This window comes from Lonchura striata, chromosome 6 (assembly GCF_046129695.1).
Source record: "Lonchura striata isolate bLonStr1 chromosome 6, bLonStr1.mat, whole genome shotgun sequence".
Classification (NCBI taxonomy): domain Eukaryota; kingdom Metazoa; phylum Chordata; class Aves; order Passeriformes; family Estrildidae; genus Lonchura; species Lonchura striata.
Genome location: NC_134608.1, coordinates 10625896 through 10648263, shown reverse-complemented (window position 1 = coordinate 10648263; position 22368 = coordinate 10625896). Strand labels below are relative to the sequence as shown.

Genomic DNA, 22368 nt, shown 5'->3' with positions numbered 1-22368 from the left:
GATGTAAGCTCCTTACTCTATCAGTGAGTGTCCTCTGCATACTTTTAAATCTGGCATTTGCTCCAGTTGTAAATAATTATTTTCATTCTGCATATCTAGACTGTGCCTATATGAATCTTTATAACAAGCAGATAATTCTTTATAAGCATAAGTTTTCCAAGAAATCTGAGTATTTTCATTTAGTTTCTAGAGTAACACCTGGAGGCTTTCAGGTTTGAATTTTGAAAAATAAAAATGCATTTTTAAAGGTTAGATTGCCATTAATACATTCAACAGAATTGCTTTATTAAGTATTTATTTGGTAGAAGTGAACATGATTTCATTAATATTAACTAAAGAAGCCCTCAGGCAATAAGCACGCAAAAAGAATTTTCAACTGAACTGTCAACTTCATATTCCAAATCTGAAGACACATCTCTTTAAGGCCTTGTGGATGGTGTGGAATGCACCAGTTTTAATGGATTTCTGAAGAAACAGCAGTACTGTACAATTTTATCAGAAGTTTCTTTGAAAGGTTGTTATCACTTGTGTTAAACTTTTTTGGCTGTGTAACAGTGATAAACACTTTGTTCTGGGTAGTGATGTGAAATTCAGTCAGAAAAATTTATAAATTACTTTTACAACTTCCACACTAGGTATGTTGTAGAAGGATAACATCCTCATTGATTTTTGTTAATTCTCTTAATCCAGTACAAGAGAAACCTTCAAAGGGACCTGAGGTTTTTTGGTCCTGTCTGACCCAGGGCTGTGGAGGTGGCCTGTTCTCAAGATATCAATGATATCTATTGATCTGAAACCTCCAGAACTGCAGCTGGTGTAAACCTGCAGGCAGCAAATAAAACACTTGGGGTTGGCAAGACAAAATAATACCATAGTTTGTTACCTGGCAAAGTAATCAAAAAGGAGAGAAACTAGGAGAAACTGTGAGAGAAGCAAGGAAGTTGTATGCAGGTTCCAGGTAAAAGTCTTTTAATGACACTTTACAGTTGGAATAATGAACACTGTCATGCACCAGCCAGGCATTTGTGTCTTACGTGGACTTGGCTTCCAGTAGCACATTCATAAAGTCTGTATTTACTACATGAGGAAGCTACATGCTCCTTCCTTTCTTACATTGCTGTGAAAGCACAGCTTTCTCCATGAACACCTTAATAAAGGTAAGAAATTATTTATATAGCAGTGAATGTGAAGTTGGGATTATGAATACTATGACAAGTCTGGGTAAAGAGTCTGTGACTTTCTTTTGAAAACTCAACTTCAGCAATACTTATTTACCAGAGTTGTAGAAACTGAAATTTCTAGTATAACTAGAAATTCTAGCACAGGTGGTTTAGAGGGCTTTAATTTTTTTTTAATGTATTTTTTTCTTTCCACATTCTGTTTGCCGATGTGGTTTGGTTGTTTGGGTTTTTTTCCCATCTAATATAAAAATCTTAACAAAATTTCCACTTCTTTCCCAAACTCTAAGATGTTGGTCAATACAATCTAACAGTAAAATATACAATGTAGACATTGAAATCACTGACGTTAAACTCACTAACACTTCATTAAATAAGTGAACAATGTTTTTTTTCCCCTCACATTCTGATAAATAATAAAATATAGGCAAATGAAAAGAGAGTTACTGTCTTTTTTCCTTTTCCTTCCTGATTAAGAAGCAGTGGATTCAGGCAAAGCTGAAGGCATCATCTAGAATGGTGGGGAATTTTACTCAGGATTAGTGAGAGGTTGAATTTGCAAGAATAAATGTCTTCCATGCAGTTCAGTGTTCAGTGGAATATTCTGATGATGTCACATGCTGTGTTCATTTCTAGAGTTTGATTAGTATTTAGGGCAGTGAAAAGTATTTCTTTCTTACCTACATTCATAGTGTGCCATGTTCACTGGATAAAATGGAAGAGCAGGAAATGTTTTATGAGAATGGGTTAATTTCCATGAAAGAAAGGTTAGATAGATTTTTTTTTTTTTTTTGAGTTTTGGGTATAGGCTTAGAAAAAATACTTTAGTTAGAGTGGAAAGAACTTCATGTGGAAGTGAGATACTGTGGCTTTAGTTTTCTGGTATGGTCATTTCTTGCACAGCTCCTCATTTCAGTGTTGAGTTCAAAAAGTGTCAAGCCATACTTGAAGTTGCATTCTGTTTCATTTACCAGATTCCTCTAAACTCTGCTGTGTTCCGAATTTCCTGGGAGGACTATTTTTGTTAAAGATGAGTTGCATTTTAAAATTAATTAAGTTGTATTTCGTAGGTATTCTTGAGAAGGCAGTTTTGCAGTAATTATTTATAATAAGCTTCTTGAAGTGCTTTGGGTTTTTTTCTTTTTATTTGCTGGTCTCTGACACCTTTGCCTTCACATACTTTCTTCTAATTGTAAAAGATAAGGTACTACCTGTCCTATTTTTTACCTCTGCTGAGATTTCAAGGCTGGATTCATTAAGAGACAGCACAGATCTGCCAGGAATTGCCAATACAGAAATATTCTTGTACTTGGCAGACAGCAGTGTAGATAGGTAGACTCTGATTTGAGGAATATCTTCTGCTGTTCTGATAGACTTGAAATTTTGTTAAATATGAAGCTGAGGATCTCTTTGATTAACAGAAAGTAAAAGAATAACATTGATCAGTAGGTCTTGGTTTAAGAACAAATAAAAGGTTGACAAAATACTGCAATTTTTTGATTCCTACTTGGTGATTTTGGAGATGAAGAGACCTTGTTGTCTTTAAGTTGCTATAAGCAAGTTGTTACTGATTATTCATGCAGCAGATTTTTTTTGAAGGCACACCTTGGGAGGAAAAGGGCACTAGACTAAGGTCACTAGAAGATGAGACATCATTTTCTAGGACTGTATGCCAGGGTCAGAATGACTGGGACATGCTGCTTGCCTTTATCCTTGTTGATCCTTCCTGGGGTTTGTCACAGGAGGCAGAAGTGGCAATCACAGTGGGCAGTGGGGCTTTTGGGTGACTGTCATTTGACACTTGTATCATGTGAACCAAAGACTTGTGTGCTGTGCAGCAAAAGTAAAGGAAGCGTTAGACCTGCAGTAAAGCAGGAATTGGAGGAAATCTGGATTGATGGAAATAGCTTTCCATAAAAACAGAGTACTCTGAATGCAAATATAAGCTGGCTTTTCATAGTTCTTTCTTCAAAGCACATATAAAACCATTTTAAAAGAGAACATTACCTTTAATTTCAAATATGATGATTTTCATGGCGTTTCTGGGAATATTTTATCTGAGTATATTTCTTCTGCAGAAGATAAAACGTTTCCTTTGTAAACAGGGCCAGAAGTTAAAAAAATAAAAAATTCATAGTGTTCAGCCACTTCCCTCACATAGGACTGTCATATGTATCTCAATCATGGACTTCCCCTAAACAGCAGAGGAAGAGATTAAAGTATACTTTGTTCTGTGATCATCTGATTATCTTTTGATCTTTTCTGTTCTTTATCTGCTTCTACTAAAAGCCTGGTATAGAAATACTGATCACAGCTGGGGGTTAACTTCATAGGTGAAATGCAAGAGCTTTGTCTAGGAGTGCACAAGAGAAAAGAGGAAATGTACAGGAACCCAAATTGGAATTGGAAATGCAGAAGAATACTCATTGTAAGCTTGAACAGCCTTTCTTTATCTTTTGTCTTGTGACCCAAGCTTTCAAAGCTTAAGAGGTCTTTTGATTCCTAAAAGATGCTTTTGATTTCTTGCACTTCAGATTACTTTATACAGTATCTTGGTAGCCCAGTGAGATTAGGAAGTAATTACTGAGAGCTGTAGATAGCAAGTGTAAGTCAAAATACAAACACTTTATTTTTACTGCTGCCTCAGGCTGAATCTTAAAGCTGTTTTTGCCAACCCATGTGTCATGATTCAAAGGAATGCTGTAAACTTCCAAAAAAATAAGAGTTGAACATAAAGTGACATAAAAATGAGCTTTCCTTAATTGCACTGACTTACCTTTTCTGCTGTCTTTTTTTTAATAGATAAAATTTAAGCCCATTAAATTTGTGATTTTTTTTCTTTTCTCTGATCCGGGGAAATACCTGTTTGACTGGATGTTAATTGTATTCAGCATATTATTGGATAGTTACTAAAAGTGTCGGTCCCTGGCTTCTTGGGCATTCTGAACTATGTTAATACTATGTTATTGCTTATAACTATTACTAATATAACTTCTTAGTGCTGATGTAATTACTTTCCATATCTGTCCTTTATTTAGAATCTAGAAGTTTGTTACACTAAGCAGGAGGGAGTATATGTTACTCTTTTCTTGACAGCATAGTCGAGCAGACTTGTTAAATTGAGATCCCTTGTATGGGGATGTTGGTTTGTTTAATCCTCTAAGACATTGCACATGGGTGTGTAGACTTGTTTTTGAAAGAAATACAACCAAGGAAATAAATAAGTTAAAAGAATAAAACAATGTAAAGCATAACTTACCTTTTATTTTCAGCTCTTCAGTCATCTTGCAAACTAGAACATGGGAAATACACAATGTTTGTGATTCAAGTGACACACACGGTTGTTCTTTTGCAATAATATAATGATAGCATATTTTGATTATGCTTCTGATTTTCTAGGTCAGATAGGAAAAGAAGGAATAGTTTGTACCTTCCAAACCAAAAATAGTTTTCCTATTTGTTCAATAATTTCTACAGGCTAGAGCTTGTGGAGATTGTGGTGAAATATGGTTTAATTGCTTGAGATCACAGCAGTTCAAGTATCAGAGCAGGCCTTTTTGCTACCTAAGAATATCAGATCATAATTGCTACAATAAAAACTCCTGACAGGGGGATGTTAAGTGCTGGGATAGGTTGCAGTTTCTTCCCCCAGGGAGTTTTGAAAACTCAGCAGTGGACAGCCTGACCTGACCTTGAAGATGGTCTCCTCTGAACAGGAGGTTGGGCTGGATGCCCTCCAGAGGTGCCTTCCAAGCTCAGCAGCTGGGGGTGCACTGAGGAGTGGCTGTGCAGAGCTTGCAAGTGGCAGGAGCTTCCTTTGTGGAGAATACTCAGTGCACGTCTTCTGTGTGTTTTCAAATGTTTGGCCTTATATCTGCTTATTTCCTGTTGGTCTGTTCTATTATATGTGTGATCTCCATGTACATGTTTATGAAATCACAAGGCAAAGTTTAAAGTAGTTAAAATAGCCTATTTGTTTTAGCACGGAGAAGAAAAGTTTTAAATATCAACAGTGCTTTCATTCCTGTACAGGAATTAGATTTTTTATTTGAGTATAAGTATAAAAGAAGGTGAGGAGTGGTCTCATATTTCTCACTGTATAAATTTGTATCAGTGTTGGTCACTTAGCAACCCTTCCTTACCCTCCTCAGAATATTCTCTCAGAGCATGTCCTAGAAATACCTAAACCTCTGGTTAGTTGGTCCTATATATATATATTCTCTGGAGAAATAGTAAATAGCACTTCCAGCATGAAAAATGCATGGAGGTAAGAATAAATAAATCAGCAGTTCCCCTGTGCAAACAACATGAGTGGATGTGCCAAGACCTCTGACCTCACACAAAACAAATTTGATGGATGATTTTCTGCTTTCAAACCTGCCACTCCAGTGCTGCCTCATTCATGGCCTGAGTCTTTCTTTGGAGAGATTCAAGCCATTTGCATTTTATTTATCTCTTGTTCAGACTCAGCAGTGGGGCTTTGCCATAGGCCAGGCTGAGGTGTGGTGGGTGCTGTGAGAATGATACTCTGCAGTAGGACCCCTTCATGCTTGACAGCTCCAGAGTAAAGATTTCCGTGGCAGACTTATTTTAATAATTTTGACATGTGAGCCCTGAGTAAACTGATATTGTATTGTCACCAATATACTGCTTTCAGCTTGCATTATTGTTTTAATAAGACATCAGAGTATGCCAATATATTTGCATATTTTAATAGCACTCAAAAGCAGAACCAATTCAGAAGACTTGTCTAGAGATGGTGAAAGAAAGATGGACGTTCTTTTCAGTATGTTCTAGGAATTTATTAGAAACTATAAAATGCTGAAATATAAGACAGAGAAAAAGTTCAGATTGTTTTAATAATTTAAATTTAAGATAAATGTTTCTGTGTGCTAACTTGAACCAATAATTCTTGATGATAGAAAGCAAGTGAGCTGGAAAGACTGAAGATTTTGAAATCTCTCTCCTGGTACCTCAGGCTTTCTGAGGATATCCTGTGGAGTATGGAAGAAAATTCTATGAAGAGCAGTGAAACTGATGAAGTTTGTTTTCCTTCTAATCTGTGCTCTATATTCCTTTTTTTACCCCTACTCCTCAAAAAAAAACCAAAAAAACAAAAAAAAAAAACAAAAAAACAAAAAAAAACCAAAAAAAAACCCAAACAAAAACCAACCCAAAAAAAAAAGCAATAAAACAACAAAAACCCCTAAATTGCCAGCCAATGCCTTCTTTTATGGTATAGGAGGAGACTGAGGCCATGAAGCTTGGTGGGATAAGAGGGAGCAAGTGTCCTTGTCTGGTTTGTATGTGGCTGTGCACTGGCTGACTGATAGAGCATGGGCTGCACTTTTATAGCCTCTTGCTCACTGGGACACTATGCTGAGTTTCTGTTCCCCTCATAGCTGTTCATTTTCATGGACATGCTGTCCAGTTGGTTCTGATGTGGTTTGGGGGGCTGAGAGGAGACAGCACAATCACAATCCCTTATCTCATTAAAAGCGAGACTGAAAAATTATACCCTGGACTACCCAAAAAAATTACCTAGTTAGGATGAGATGAAGTTTGTGTGCTTTTACATGTTTTAGATACAAATTTTTTTTTGAAGAGGGAAGGTTACTTTTCTGCTCTGATCTTGAGCTCCCTGTCCCACTTTAGGTTTCTCTTTCAGAACTTAATTTAGATATTGTGCATGCAGTGCTGTTCTGTTGGAGGAACTCCTGTCCTCAGTGCAAATTGTAATTTGATCAAAAAGCTTTGCTGTCCTGTAGTAATAGCCAAATTAAAGTGTCATGCATTATTCTCTTCCAAGGTACTGTAATGAAAACATTTATTTCTAATAGCTTTTTGCTCTTTTTGAATTTTAAACTTTGGCAAAAGCCTATTTACTTCCTATTGTCAATATACTGAAACTATCTTCATGCAGAGTATTCTAGGTTCCAAATCCCATGGTACCTAGTACAATCAAATTTTTAGGGGTGTTTTAGATTTATAGAAGAGTTACTTTTTTTTTTCTGTTTTCTTTAGGATGCAAATTTATTTTGAATTTTTATAGAAGCTTTATTGTATTTTTATGTCACAAACTGGCTTTATTCCCAAAGAACAAATCATAAAGATATGTGGTAATACAGAACACAAGTGCAGATTTTTAGGATGTTTACTCTTCATGCAGTGAGAACAACATGCTTGTTTGAACAAGGAAAGAGCAAAGTGCCTTTTGTTTGGGAATTCCCGTGCTTCCTAATTCTCGGAACAACTCCGTGGGTAAACTCACTTTTGCTTCCAGTTTCTAGGTTTCTGTACTGATATTAGTATTAGTTAAGCACCAGCAAATTGTTCTGACCTTCACCTTGAAGGACCAGCTGGGGTTCAGCCCCAGTTGCTTGAAGATCATTTGTATTGAACAAGAGTAGTGACCAAACTGGAGCAAGCAGTGTCACAGTGTCACCTGTCTGATGGCCACAACAATGCCCATTTAAGTGTGAATATTAGCATGTGCTGGATGCAGGAGAGGTGGCTGAAAGACAAACAACAGTGGGCAGAACCAACCTGGGTAACTGTGCCTCTTTTTTTATGTGCTTATCTGTACTGAAAAGTGATTGTCCAAGGTTTAACAGTTTTAAAAGACATCTCAAAGTCAGATACTTTTGATTGTGATTATCTTTTCCCACAGATAAGAAACTGGAGTGTAAGAACTAGCTGGTGATTAAGAAGGCATTAATATTTAGCTTGCTGAACTAGAACCAGAGTCTTTGGCTGGATGGCACCTTGTCATGCCTTTAGGAATCAGAGACCCTCACCAGAACTAGCCCATCTTGGATGCCCTAGCTGGCTAGGCTCCTCTCCCTGCTCTCTGGAAGTATGCTAACTTCACTGCCATAAGTGCAGAGTACCTTACTGAGGTGTGACTTCAAAATTGCTTCTTGTTGGCAGTTTGAAACATGATTATGGGGGAATAATCCCGAGTCCTGCTGTTAAAGGTTCTTGCAAAGGAAGAGTTGCTGCTGACACTCTGTAGTGGCATGGAAATCATAACAGGATGCTGTTTCCAAAGGGTTGGCAGCTGAAATGTTTTTATTTCTGTGCTTGTGTTCACCACTGATCCCACATGCAGGTGCAGAAGCATGTAACTAATATGCATCAGGGCAAAGCTCTGTGCAGACAGACAGATATCACTTTTCCCCATCCCCTTGTTAAATGCAGCTTGCTCATTGTAATAAGGTGGTGGTCTTGCAGGCTCAATGCTCTGTTGTATTTTATGACAATACTTCATGAGTGGCTTCCTAGTTTTGCTACACAAGAAAATGCTGGCATTCAGAGTATTGTGGAAGAGAATTCCTCACCAATCTAGCTGCTTTATTGCTGAGCTTGTTTAGCTTTTCTGGTCTGACATACTTCTTCATAAAATAAATACAAAACTCAAGTCAGACAAATCTGTTAAGCATGTCACATAGTATGTTTTATTTGTCAGTGTGCTTTCTGCTTGTTTTCTGTGACAAGATATCCAAGATGTCAGTTCCAAAAGTGGAGTCCTGTCACACCTTGTGCACTTTATTCTGGTGTGAATTCTGTCTTGACAGCTGACAGTCCAGCCTGGAACAGTTTCAGATCTCTGTGAAACTCTCACCTGCTGCTCATTTGGCATTCAGTGCTGTCTTTGTTAAGTCTTGAATATTCTCCTGTCACCCTTGCCTGCCTCCTTCTGACTAATTATTCAGTTTCCTTGAAGAAATAATGTTTTTGGAAGAGTTCACATCTCCAATCATCTTTAGCTTCTTTTTGTTCAGAAGAAACTTAATGGGGAAGCAGACATTCAGTAGTTGTGGACTGTAACTTGCAAGTTTGGGAACTTTGTGCTCTCTTGACTTGACAATTGTCTTGTCAGCATCTCTTTTAGTACCTCTTTTTCTATATTTCTTTTGTGAGTTAGAAGCAGGTCATACCTTGTTCTTTCTGTAATTTTAAGGAAAGTAATGTTCCCTGTGTTGGTCTTACAAATCAACATGCTTGAAACTGGCTTTTGAATTCAAGAATTGCCAGAACAGTGGAGGTCTTAAATATTATTTTAAAAAAATATGCAGCTGCAGAGGTTCTAGAGAAAGAGGTATTAGTATCTATAAAAGGAACTGAAACATTTACAGATTCCTAAACTGCAAGTGCCACTTGCAGCTTTTCCATGAAAAGCACATGAAGCTTTTCCAGTCGCACATAGGAAGTGAGAGCCTAGGTAGCTAAGTTTCAACAGTATGAATACTTAGGGAGTTGCACTTTTTTCAATCCCTTGCTAATCTTGTCTCTTACAACCACAGAAAAGTGTTAGGTCCTAAGCTCATGACTGCGTTTCCCCATGTCCAGCCGCTGATGTACAGCAGCAGCACTCACACCTTGGGCAGCCTTTAAATCTAGACTACTTTTGTAAGCTGCTTTCCTTTCTCATTCATGGCACTTCTGTGAACCTCCTTGTCTGAATCATGTTCTCAACATCAATCTCATTTCCTTTGTGCTGGTTACAATCTTGATTTGCCTCTTCAGTGTCATTATTACCTGCTGAGTTTTTAGGCTTGGTGGTGAAACTCTAGCTAAGGTCTGAAATAATCTGAATTTCCTCATTAATGAGAAGTGTGAGTCACTTTCAGTTCAGCATAGACTTTTTCAGTTCTTTCACATATTGTTCAGTCAAGACATAAGTCTCTGCAGTCTTTGAAGAGCAGACAAGGAATAGACTAACATTAATACAAATGTTGGATCAGAATTTATAGTAGCTTTGCAGTTCATAGAATGTGTTGGGTTTTTTATTTTTATTTTTTTCTCTCTCTTTTTTTTTTTTTCCCCTTTGGTGTGTTTTTGTTTTATTGGTTTAGAATAAGACACAATCACTGGATCTGTGTGCCAAGTTACAAGGATGGGTTACTTGGGCTCTCTCTGAGTTTGGTGGAGATGAGAGAGGCTTTCCCCTGGGCAAGGGGGTAATGAAGTGAGAATTCATCCCTCAACACCTCTACCCTTGCTCAGCTGGTGTTGTAAAAACATGAAATAGTCTCAGCATTGAGTCAATGATTTTGTCATTTGTTTCTGTCAATAATGGCATCAGAAATAAAGAAAATTCTGTATCCGTTTAGTTTGCATGGAGAATTCTGTACCAAAATTACAGATGCAGAAATTACCTACAAGTAAATATGTTTCATTACAAGTGTGTGGTTTTGGGCTTAGCAAGGGAAGGTGAGATACCACAAAAACAGTGTATGAGAGGGTTTGTGTGTTTGGAATGTGAGGCATTTGACTCCTTTTGTGGTGTTTGCGGACATACTTTGAGAAGTGAACTGAGCCTCATTTCTTCATTCTGCTTCCTCCAACTGTGCTTTCTCCTGGATATGCAGAGCCTTTCTAAGAGCATTTATATTTGTGTGACTACAAGATTAGCTAGGAAATTATTGAAAACAAATTTTAAAACATAATCTGGGATATTATTCCTCTTGCTCTGCTGAAGCTTTGCATGCTGACCTAGAAGATGGATTGTCCAAGATAATAGGTACTGTAATTTACTCTTCAAATGGATTAATTCTTTTCTCAGCTACCTGCCAGTTGTGCTTAGCGCTGGTAAATTGATCAAATGGCCACATTACATAGGTCCTTCTCTGCTGTCAGTTAGACTTTGCTCAGCTGCTCTCTTCATGTGAAGATGTGGCATGAAAAGGTTGGAAAGTATCTAATGTGTAAAACCCTTTTGTGGTAAACCCTTCTGTTGTAAAGCAGACTTAAAGCAGCCTGTCTTACACTATGCTATTGCAAAGGGATAGACAGGAAAAGTGGGCAGGGGAATTGGGCAGGCTGTGGGTACCCTGTGTAGGACACTGGTGGCTGTGTGCTTTTGCAGTAGATTAGAGCAGGATCATGTGCAGTACTGTACCAGAACATCTTCCTCACTACACCTCTTGCTGCCTGAAATGGTTGGACTTCAACATTAAGCAATACTTTCCAGAGAGAGAGAAAGCTATGAAAGAATCCCTTCATGTATTCCTAGACTCATGGACATAATTAGCATTTTGTTTTCAGGAGCAGGTTTTGATTCTTTGCTTTCTAGGGTCTTTGAATAGGTGGACTATTTTACAGATACGCTATGCTAAATATACTCAGGCAGTAATGCAAGTATTACATTCACGTGATGTGTGGACACAGATCTGTTCTTGATGCTTTCTGATTTTATGCAATCTCTCAAATGCTCTGTTTTATTTAAATGGCAAAAGAGGTTCTCGTTTCTCAGTTTTTCTCACTTTTGATTCACAGAAACTATCTTAGAGCATGGACACCAGTAAGAAGTCAGAACCCCCTTTATCTGTAGAAATGGTACAGCAGAGGGCCAATCCTGACCGCAGTCCATCAGCATCCATCTATGTTCCAGAGCAAGGTGGCTACAAAGAGAAATTTGTGAATGCTGTGGAAGATAAGTACAAATGTGAAAAATGTCACCTCATCTTATGCAATCCTAAGCAGACTGAATGTGGACACAGGTTCTGTGAAACCTGCATGAATGCCTTGCTGAGGTATGTCATTTGTTCTGGTAGAGCATGTTGATAACTTTAAATATTGTGAACTACTGCCATTACTGTGAACACCATTGTAGCTTTAGGAATATGTTGAGCCCTCCACTGTTACTTGCTTGAGTATTTGTTATCATCTGTGTGCTGGTGCAAACATTTTTGCTCTACTCTGCGTCAGGGTTAGACAACTGAGCTTTCCATCACTATTGTTGGAACAGTTGTTAAGGTGGTGCAATCCTGTGTAGAAATGTGTTAGGTAAGAATTTAGTTCCCTGTGGAGGCCAAATGGAGTAGCTGTTTCACAAGACCTCTAACTTGGGTAATCTGGTGTCAAATACATACAGTAGTTGTGTGAGGAAGTGAGCTTGTACATGTTGCTTGGGAAGGTGATACCTAACCTGGCGTGGACCCAGCCTCGGAATGGGTGATGGGACCCTTGGATAAATGTACCTGCTTGTGGAGCAGTTTCCCTGTAGCCCTTCCAGCTGTTTGTTATGGGACTGGCATGTCCTGTAGATTGCAGGAGGGTCAGAAAGGCTGGCATCTCTATTACAGATTTGTTTGGGCCAGAGTGCAAAGAGGTGAGTGAATGATACAGATGTAAAATGAGTACTGAGAAGTGCAATCTTTCCCAGTCTATATAAGAATGCATGTGCAATCATTCAGGCAGTATCTAGGTCTTAAGTGCCTGTGCATCAGTAGATTTCTTTGCCTCTCAACTTTGGTGCATTACTGCTGGCTGTATTCAGTAATGTGATTTCAAAACTTTGTGTAAGGTTTGGAGACCATTCAGCACACTTCAGTCTCCTGGGGTACATAAGCACCGAATATGTTCATTTACTACTGGAAAAGCAGAAATACAGAAGATACTTGGCTGGATGAATGTTGTATACTGGACTACTATCAGAGAGAGCATTTAACTTTGGAAGCCTTGGTGATCTGCTTCCTTTTTGTGACCACTCTGACTCTAGATGTTGGTTTATATGCCACTTGGAAATACTGTAATCTGATATCTAATACTTAGATATATAAGTCAGGGCTACATGCAGTATGGCAAAAGAGTATGGAAGTTATTGCAATACTCAATCTCCTGATAAGGAGTAATCTCTGTACTGGGCAAACATAAGGGTCCATAGCTCACTAATGCACTCCTGCAGGTTCTGTGCCTACAGCATTTCAAATTTAAAACAACAACAAAAAAACCCACCAACTTTTCTTTTGACACACAGTGAGAGGTGAGGTGTGGTATTTAAGAAATGCCATTATTTCTTATTCAGTATGTGTTTTTGGAAGACTCTTATCTGGTTAATAACAGTGACTGCAAAAAACCAAACACCTGCCATGCTTGGATGTGAACAGGTTGGCAGAGCAGATCCTTGACAATCTAAGCAGTAACAATTCTGGCATTGCTAGAGTCTGGGCAATTTTCCTTCCCTGCTGTGCGGGAATGTGAGACATGCACATGTGTTTATTACAGTGTAGCCAGAATATGTGTAATTTTATCTTTCTGACTTTCCGGCCAGTCTGTTACTGAAAAGGACACGTGCTTAAGGCCATTGAGTTATTTCACTTTATTTAAGTGCTTGTTGTAAACAAATCCGTTATTAAAATAAAATTTACACACCCCCCTTTATTTTTTTTTTAACAAATAGAGTACCTTAAAACTGAGAGTAAAATGGGTTTATGTTGTTCCTGTATTTGGCACTAAATTTTTTCACTCAGTGTTGATACTCTGCTGCATATACAAACACAGTAATTATATGCTAGCAACTTCTGTTCCAGGGTTGTTTGAGGACAAGGAATTGGGAGTTAGTGGAGCTAAAGCAGTAAAGATGTCTGCTCAGTATGCAAGAGTAGTTTGAAAAAGCAAGTTGGATGCTTGAATGAATTCAGTAAGAACAAGGAAAGCATATCATTGTATTAAACACTATATGCCCTGATGTAGTTTAGATTCCTTTTTTTTTTCTGACTTATAAAAAGCATTATAGATACTGAAGCTTCAAGGTACTTAAGATGCTCAGAAATGTGATGAAACACAAAATGGCTGGTTTGAAAAGCAGAAGCCAGCAAGATGATTTGAAATAACTATACAGAATATATAACATAATTTAACTTTTTCAGCCTTTGACATTGATTTGCACTGCTGCTGGCAGCCACAGCTTAGGTAGCCTGTCAGTGAGTTGCTTTATGAAAGAATTCACACAGCTTTAACCTAGTGCTTTTTGACTCTGTGCTTTAGAAGGGAAATAATTTTCACTGTTCCCATTTTATGTGGGGAAAAGGAACTAAAAAGGAACAGAATCACTAGGTTGGAAGAGACCTTCAAGATCACTGAGTCCAACCCAGCCCTAACACCTCAACTAAACCATGGCACCAAGTGCCACATCCAGTCTGTTTTTAAACACATCCAGGCATGGTGACTCCACCACGAATGAAGCAGCCTGCTCTGGTGGAAGGTGTTCCTCCCCATGGCAGGGCAGTGGAACCAGATGAGCTTTACTCCTTTCCAACCCAATCCATTCTATGATTCTAAGGGGTTTACACTACAACAGTTGGCAGGTCAGAACCAGAAACAGCTGTAGAAACTCAGCTTTTTCTGCACTCCAGTTTCTCTTCACAATCTGCCCTGCTCCTGATTCTGCCTGTTGTCCAAAAGGTCACAAGTTTAATAATTAGTTTACCAAGACACCTATAAGGCAGTAGTTCAGATAGAGGAGGCAGCAAGCATCTGTAACAGTTGCTAAAACCAGAACAGACTTGAAGGAGATGGACATAAATACTTTTTTACCCTAAGGATATATAATTGACTGTCAGAGAAAGTAAATTTTCATTAGGTATTGTTTGAAAAACAATAATTGAAGAAACAATATTTTGCCTGTTTGCACAGATTGAGAAATGGCAACTATTTTGGATCAGATGCAGACTGAAAAACAGGGAATGAGTTTTGCTAATTTGAAAACCACTGTGCAGTTGTCTGGAGACATTGTGGTCATTTTACTTTGAGCATGCCATATGCCCAAAGTAAAGTTTCCAATTTACACTGAAAACTCAAATGTTCAAATTTATTGAAATAATGTTGTATTTTCTCCTTACAATTAACTATATCCACTTTTAATGGTTTTAGAATATATTGAATAATCAAAACTAAGTGCTTCATAAACTGAAATTCTTGTACTACAAAAATTCAGATGAGCTAAAATAGTTTTTCTCTTTTCTCTTCAGGTCTTCTAGTCCAAAATGTACAGCATGTCAAGAAAGCATAGTAAAAGATAAGGTATTGTTAAAATTGTTTCTTATTCAAGAGTATTGAACTGTGTGGCATACACAAATTGTGCTACTGTTATGTGGTAATTATTTCATAGACCTAATAAGCTGCCTAAAAAGGTAGGTTTGTCATAAAACCTAAGCCATGCATTTATAGAGGTAGGTGGCTCATTTTTCCTGTTAACCTCATGGTAGAAAACATGACAGCTTCATCCCAAAATGTCGAGACAGGTGTCACATCTCTTATTCATAGCTGGGAGCTGCAGCAACACATTGCAGTTGTCCTCCCATCAATCAAGAGGATAAGAAAATATTCCATTTCCTGTAGATGCAGGGATGTGACAGGCCTAGGTGAACACTGATTTGGCTCTGGACCATTGGCTGCTGTTTCACTCATCTCTTTTACAGTGTGGTGTTCAGTGAACCCCACTGGAATTAGGACAGTGGGGAGTTACAGTAATGGTAATGGACTCAGATTCTTTTTTATATGCATAAGTTATTTCAGTGATACCCTCTTCACTGGTTTTCACATCACAACTTTTTGCTGCCTTTGAAACGTTGAAGGTAGAAAAACTTCTTGACTTAGTACATGGTTTATGTGGTTTTACATTATTGCTAAAGTGTTTAGTAAAGTTTTTGTGCTAGTAGTCTTTCTTGCCCAAATGAATACTTGTGTTCATAACCATTTTGAAGAAAAGTTTGATGGGTACATTAATCTGTCTTTGTTTTAATCCAGAACAGTTCTCTGAACAGTTTTCAGTGTAATTTAGTTTTGACATGAAAGGACTCTCCAGATGCTCAGACCAACAATATTGATGCCTAATTTATTTGTTCTTTTAACTCTTGACTTTCTGGCTCTCAATATACATAAAAATGTACATTTATTATGAAACTTCAAGTATCTTTAAAAAAGGACAAGAAGGCCGATGTATACTAAATACTTATTAGACTAACTCTGCAAATTAGTGTTTTTCATGAAACTGGAAACCTCTCTTTCCACAAAATGCTGAAGTCCTAAATCACAGAAATGCTTTTAGATAGTCTTTGAAAAACTTGAAAGGTTGTCTTCTTACCTTACCTTCAGTCAGCAAAACTCTGCATACTGACCCTGTGAATTACTTTGGAAGAGATACTGCAGCATAGCCAATTGATTATTTAAATGAGACTTATTGATTCATTAAACTTCCCACACGCTTCTGAAAAGTAAATAGAAATCAGTGACCTGTGTCAGATGGGATCAGATGAGTGATTGCAGTGTTCCCTCCTTCACTGATACTGGGAATAGGTTCATAGTCACTGTGGGCAGGTGGATTATAATTCTTGGTTAAGTGTTAGCATGCAGAACCATTCCATAATTGCAAGTGTGCTGCAGTGTGCACATTATCACAGGAGTCTGTTTATCAGAAAAGCAGTCATGGGTTGGGCTTGGTTCTTAGGTATTTCTTAATGGCTATTAAAGCAGTTGAAAAACAATTAGAAGTTTATCTCTTTAGTTTTGGACTTTAAAATAGCATTAATGGTTTTCAATTCTTGTCTCTGTCTAGTTCCTGCCTTTTGCAGTTTGGCTCCTTGAGAGTTCAGTTGTGTTGTCTCTCATGGGGTAAAACTCAAACCCCAACCTTTCTAGCTGTAACTTCTTCCAGTTTTATTGTGGACAAAAATGCTGAAAGTGCTTATAAGTATTAAAATTGAGAAATAGTTAAAACCTGCTTATCTGTGAATAAGGTTCCATCCAAAACCTTAGAAAATATCTGTAATTATTTGTCACCACTGATGTGCAGGTAGGTATTCCAGCCACCCAGTCTCCTAATTTTGGGACCACAACTGATGAAACGCTTCCTCCCCAAACTACTGTGCTTTCAGTCTCTTTTGTCCTATGGTATTGTGCCTAATACAGCAGCTCCCCAAACAATGGGGAGAGTTCTAGCCTGTGCAGGCCTAATATTGACAAGCAAAAACCAAATTTGGTTCTTTCTTGTACCTTTCCCTTTATTGTATTTACAGTACAGCTGAAACAGTAGTAGAGTATCTGTCCAAGTACTCTTTCATTGAGCTGCTTTGCTGCTGAGGAACCTTGGTGTTGTGCACATTCTAGAAAAATAGAATAGCAAGATTTTATTTCTGGCATATAAATCTAGAATTGACTGACACTGTTGTAGCTGAATTGCATGGCTTCTACTTTATTTGAACTTGCATATCCTTGAATGGCTTTCAGTTTATAAAATTAAGTGATTTTTGATTTTTCAGGTATTTAAAGATAATTGTTGCAGGAGAGAACTACTTGCCCTTCAGATATATTGCAGAAATGAAAACAAGGGCTGTAAGGAGCAGCTATCTTTGGGTCAATTACTGGTGAGTTAATCTAACAGTCTTAAACTTTCTTTTGAGTTAGAGATTGATTAAAAATTCTTGCAAATTAAAATAACAGTCAGTTTCTTACCTTACTCACACTGGTGGTTAATGTGATTTAGAAATGTTATGATAGATTTAAATTGTTTTAAAACTCAGCTTTTTTATAAACTGTAAGGAATTCTAAAAGAATCATGTGATTGTCTGGCACTAAAGCTTGGAAATATAAACGTATGAACCAAATGAGAACTGGAAAGAGAAATAGAAGAGTGAAGAATCTTAGTGTGTACTTGACAAATGTGAGAAATTTGATTTCTATTTTTGTGTGTTTTTATTTATCTTAATCCTCTCATGTGGTGTTTATATTTTAAATTAAACCTTTAGCTTCTCCAGAGTTGTTAAAATAAGCTGTAGCAGTTTTGGTGACGGCATGAGATAGCAGTAATTCAGCAGTTGTATGGTATGGCTGCACAGCAGTTTGCAGTAAGATTTGTAGATTCTTGCTTTGAGTGAGCAAGCACAGGTACCTAAACAATTTAAAGCAGCATCTGTGTTTATGTGGAATAATACCCATTTAAAAAAGGGGCTTACTTTTTCTTTAAATGGCCTGGGTAGAATTTTGTGCTGTTAGAATGCTTTTAATGTAGGAGTAGCTCATGTACATCTGTAATGCAGTGAAATCAGCTGTCCAGTTAAAGGGACTGTACAGTCAGAAATGTATTCCTGAATAGTTTTATCAGTGTTTGCTCTTGTGGGTTGCAGTTCACAAAATAACTCTCCTTACTTTGGTTCTGAAGTCTTCAAAGGATGGAAGGCATCCACAAAACTTAATTGGATTGACTTTTTTTTTTCCTTTAATCTTTCAGATGCATTTGAGGACTGATTGTCAGTTCGAAGAACTCCCATGTCCTCGTGCTGATTGCAAAGAAAAAATACTGAGAAAAGATTTGCCAGACCATGTAGAGAAGACCTGTAAATACCGGGAGACAACCTGTAAATACTGTAAAAGCCAAGTCCCAATGATTATGTTGCAGGTGCAGTATTTTCTTGTGTATATACATCAAGATTCCCTACATTAATGTAGAATAATAACAACTTTTCTTGACCTTCTGTAGCTGCCAAAAGAGCTTTAGCCCTTTAGCCAGAATTAATAATTCAAAAAAGAAAATAGGCTGACTTTCAAAACATGTCTTTTTCCTGAAAAAAAAAGTGCATTGAACAGGAAATATTTTCTTTATTCTGATGTTCAGATATTTTATTTTAAAAAGTTCAGATCCACTGCCTGGTATTGATATTGAAGTTAATTTTCCTGTGCTTTTTAGATTTTTTTTGCAATTTTGATAATAAATGTAACTACTATAATAACTATCACATATTATGTAAGAAAAGCATAAGCATTGCAATTGACTGGAAAAATAACATCTTCTATGTCGTCCTTCTTGGGTACTGTGTGATCTGTTATGGGAGGAAGGGAAGAGTGTAAAACCAGTTCTGTCTTATGAGAGGAAAGGAAGAATGCAAAAGCAAATTGTACCTTGGCATAATGAGCAGTGGTACATGACAGGACAAGGATGAGTTACTGCTGTTCTTGGCATCAGAGTAGCTTGTCTGATAGGCAGCATATTGAGGGTTAGAATTACAGAGCAGAGGTTGAGAAAGTCATGCTTTTTTACACATTGAATTTTAACTTTGACTGTGTTTATGTTATTTGACATGGAAAAATATACTGAATCTATCTTGGTATGATTTGAAGTATTTTAAAATTGTCTATATAGTTTCTGTAGTTTGATGGACTTGGATTTCACACCTTAGTACTACAGTAAGACTGACAAAAGTTTTATTCTCATTTGTGTTCTTGTATGTTGTTTGTTAGGTGAAGTGTGACAACGATGAGAAGTGTTCTTTGCTTGGAGATGTTGTTACAAAAAGGCATAGGTAGAAACTTGCCAAGTTCTGGTTTAGATTTGGCTCTCAATTAACTGAGTGCACACTTGCAGGGGCTGGTAGTTCAATAACTGTGCCTTACCTAGAATCAGGTGGCTGAGATGTGAAAATACACAGAAAAAATTGTCTGTCCTGTATTTATTCTTGTACATTCCAATACAGAGGTGAAATGTATTTAGGTAGGTTATGGATGCTGTTCTCCCAGAATTATGATTAGGCTGGGGATTGGCATGAGGCAAAAACTGATATTAAAAAATGTGTGGTGTCTTAACAGACAGAATCAGTGAGTTTTTACTATGTTCTGCAAACTTGATAGGCTGATATTTTTGGGGCTTTCTCCTAGATTTTTAAAAGTTCAGTGGTCATAGAAATGCAGACGTGGCTTCTTTGTTGTGACCTGATTAAAATGTTATCTTGCTATACTTTAGTAATAAGAATCAGAAGCTTAATAACACTGTATGTTTGAATCTTAGAATCACAGAATGGTTTGACTTGGAAGGGATCTTAAAGATCATTCTTGTTCCAACCTTTCTGCTGTGGGCAGGGAGAGCTTCCACTCAACCAGGTTGCTCAAAACCACATCCAGCATGGCCTTGAATGCTTCCAGGAATTAAGCATTCACTGTTTCTCTGGAAAATCTGTTCCAGTGCCTCATGATCCTCACAGTCTAGAGCTTCCTAAGATCTATTTTAAATCTGCCCTCTATCAGCTTAAAGCCCTTCTCCCTTGTCCAATCTCTACATGCCTCTGTAAAAAAAGTCCCTCTCTGGCTTTCTGTAGGCCCCTTTAAGTACTGTAAGGTTTCTTTTGACTTCTCATTTAAGTTTTGTCGCCCCGTTGACAAAACTGGACTTTTAAAGATGAACTTGAGTTCATCTCTGGGTTCTGCAGCCTGGAATTTTCTCTAATGTAATGACTGAAGCTGGCCTCAGTGACTTGAACTGAAAACGGAGACGGGGGAGCAGACTGAGAAAAAAGGTATGCAAATGGAAACAAAAAAATTTACTGGAGAACATGTGGTTCATGTCTTCATAGAATCCCGTGACCCGTGGGGTAGGAAATCCCCGTTGTTGGAGGCAGACTCCAACAAGTTAACAATGTCAGTAGAGTGCTTTTGTAGATTGTATTTTTCTTGCCTGCATGCTCACTCGCCTCTTAATGTCCTTTGTTCAAACAGTCTAAAAATTTAGGGTTTCTTTTTGTCACAAACCTACTTTTTCCATCCTCTACCCCATGATAGATAAAGATGGTGCATTGTTAGAATGGAAATTAGTAGTATGAAATGCTTCTGGATTACTGTATTTTTCTGTATATAATCCACAAAGCTGCTTGGAAGTGCTTGTCCTGTAACACTGATCCTCAGACAGCAGCAGAGTGACACGGATCTGGAAGGACAGCACTGTTTTATGCCTGGGCTCCTCCCTGAAACCCTGGCCATAAACCAGACCCTGCCAGGACAGTCTGGGCTCTGCCCAGTGCTCTGAAATACAGCTGGGTTGACTGGGATAGCATCAGGGAAGACCCCAGACATTGTCCCTTGCTGCCTGTCACTGCTCTGGAGCCAGACATGTTCCTAATGTGGCACTGGCTCTTCTGTGAGTAGTGTTAATATCCTGGCCTGCCCTCACCTGTGCTGGGAGCCCTGCATGTGCTATGACCTGTGGTTTGTACTGCATTTTGTGTTTGGCTTTATGTACTCCACTGTGTGAATTGAGGTTAGGAGGGAGAGTTCTGCCACTGGACTGGGGTTACTCTAGTATATCCTGAAGTCTCTGGAAAGGCTTGCTGTGGCTTCAGTGGGTGGACACTGGGATGTGGAGCAAGGAGGAAAACAGGAGAGAATGCTAAGGAGTTGCATGTTGCCTTTTTATCATGAACCAAGACTTAGTGTCACAGCCTTTGTCAGATGGTTTGGGTAAGTTAGGGAACAGGGTTAGGGAATGAAAATTAGGGAATGAACATTAGAAGGGAGTATTACTTTTCTGGTTTTGTAGTTGATAAATAATTAATGATGTGTGTAGGGCATTAGGCTCCTAAAGTGGTTGTGTGAGATGTCTCCCTTCAGCACAATTCCAGATGTGTTCAGAATGAGAGGCCCAGGTCCAGCTCTTGGTGCTTTGGGGCTCCACTTGTCAGAAGAGCATCGCTGTCACCCTGGCAGGCTGTTCTGAGGAGAGGGGGTGGCATTGCTCCTGGTGGGTACCCTGCGGGGGGCAGACTGCAGATGGCTCAGGAGCTGTCCCAGCTCTCTGGCTGAGGAGCAGCTGAGGGTTCCCTGGTTCCTGTGGCTGGGACTGCACCACGTCCCAAGTGAGCGAGTGTGAATGGGGAGCATGGCAGGGTAGATGGCTCAGAACAGCATCTGATGGCCTGCTTTAAAAGGAGGAGATACACAACTTCAGATGGTGGCAGATTTATGCCAGAATTCCCACCAAGGCCTTTCACATCTTGGAGATCAGATCTCCTTTACCTCGCAGTTTTCTTTCAAAAAATAGACCTGGTTACTGGGCAAAAAGGGCCATGCTATTTGTTCTTCCCTTTCTAACAGGCTTGTAAATCTAGAGCTTTGTTTCCTTTGCTTTCCTGAAGTACCAGAAATTAAGCAGTGTGTTTCAAGTTGAATGGGATGTGTCACTTGACAGGAAACAGATTTTTCATTTTGTTGAGAAAACAGAGGAAATGTAAATTCAGTTATCTTGGGTCTGACTTTCTTCCCTCACTGGGGTGGTAGGATTTGACAGCTATGCTGAGATACCTGTCATCTTAAAATCCCTCCCTGCCCAGCATCGTGATGTGTAACAGTGAGTCCTAGTATCAGGTGTATGGGAATCAAAATTAGAAAAGAATAGGAAGAGAATCTCTGGGAGTGGATAGTGTACATTTCTGATGAACTTTTCCATGCAGTATATGCCCTTTCTAGAAAGGACATCTGCACTGGTTCTGCTTTCTCTTAAAGATGCCCAATTTTGTAAGTAATTGTTGGGGGTTAAAGTTTGACTTTAACTACTGTTTCATTGTATGAAATAAAACCAATAAAATGGGAAGCAAATAGATTTGCTTTGCATGGGAGAAGACAACGAACCTCTTGGTTTTGCTTC

General features: G+C 38.3%; 1 protein-coding gene across 6 annotated transcripts in view; it reads left to right on the top strand.

The window, feature by feature from the left end:
* TRAF3 (TNF receptor associated factor 3) overlaps positions 1 to 22368 on the top strand; it is a 64054-nt gene that overhangs the window by 23470 nt on the left and 18216 nt on the right. For all 6 annotated transcript variants that reach the window (XM_021541371.3, XM_021541372.3, XM_021541373.3 and 3 more), the window contains 4 exons: positions 11460 to 11716; positions 14936 to 14987; positions 17225 to 17329; positions 18193 to 18360. In XM_021541371.3, coding sequence (XP_021397046.1) covers positions 11475 to 11716; positions 14936 to 14987; positions 17225 to 17329; positions 18193 to 18360 — 567 coding nt within the window. In that variant the 5' untranslated portion in view covers positions 11460 to 11474. The remainder of the gene's footprint in view (positions 1 to 11459; positions 11717 to 14935; positions 14988 to 17224; positions 17330 to 18192; positions 18361 to 22368) is intronic.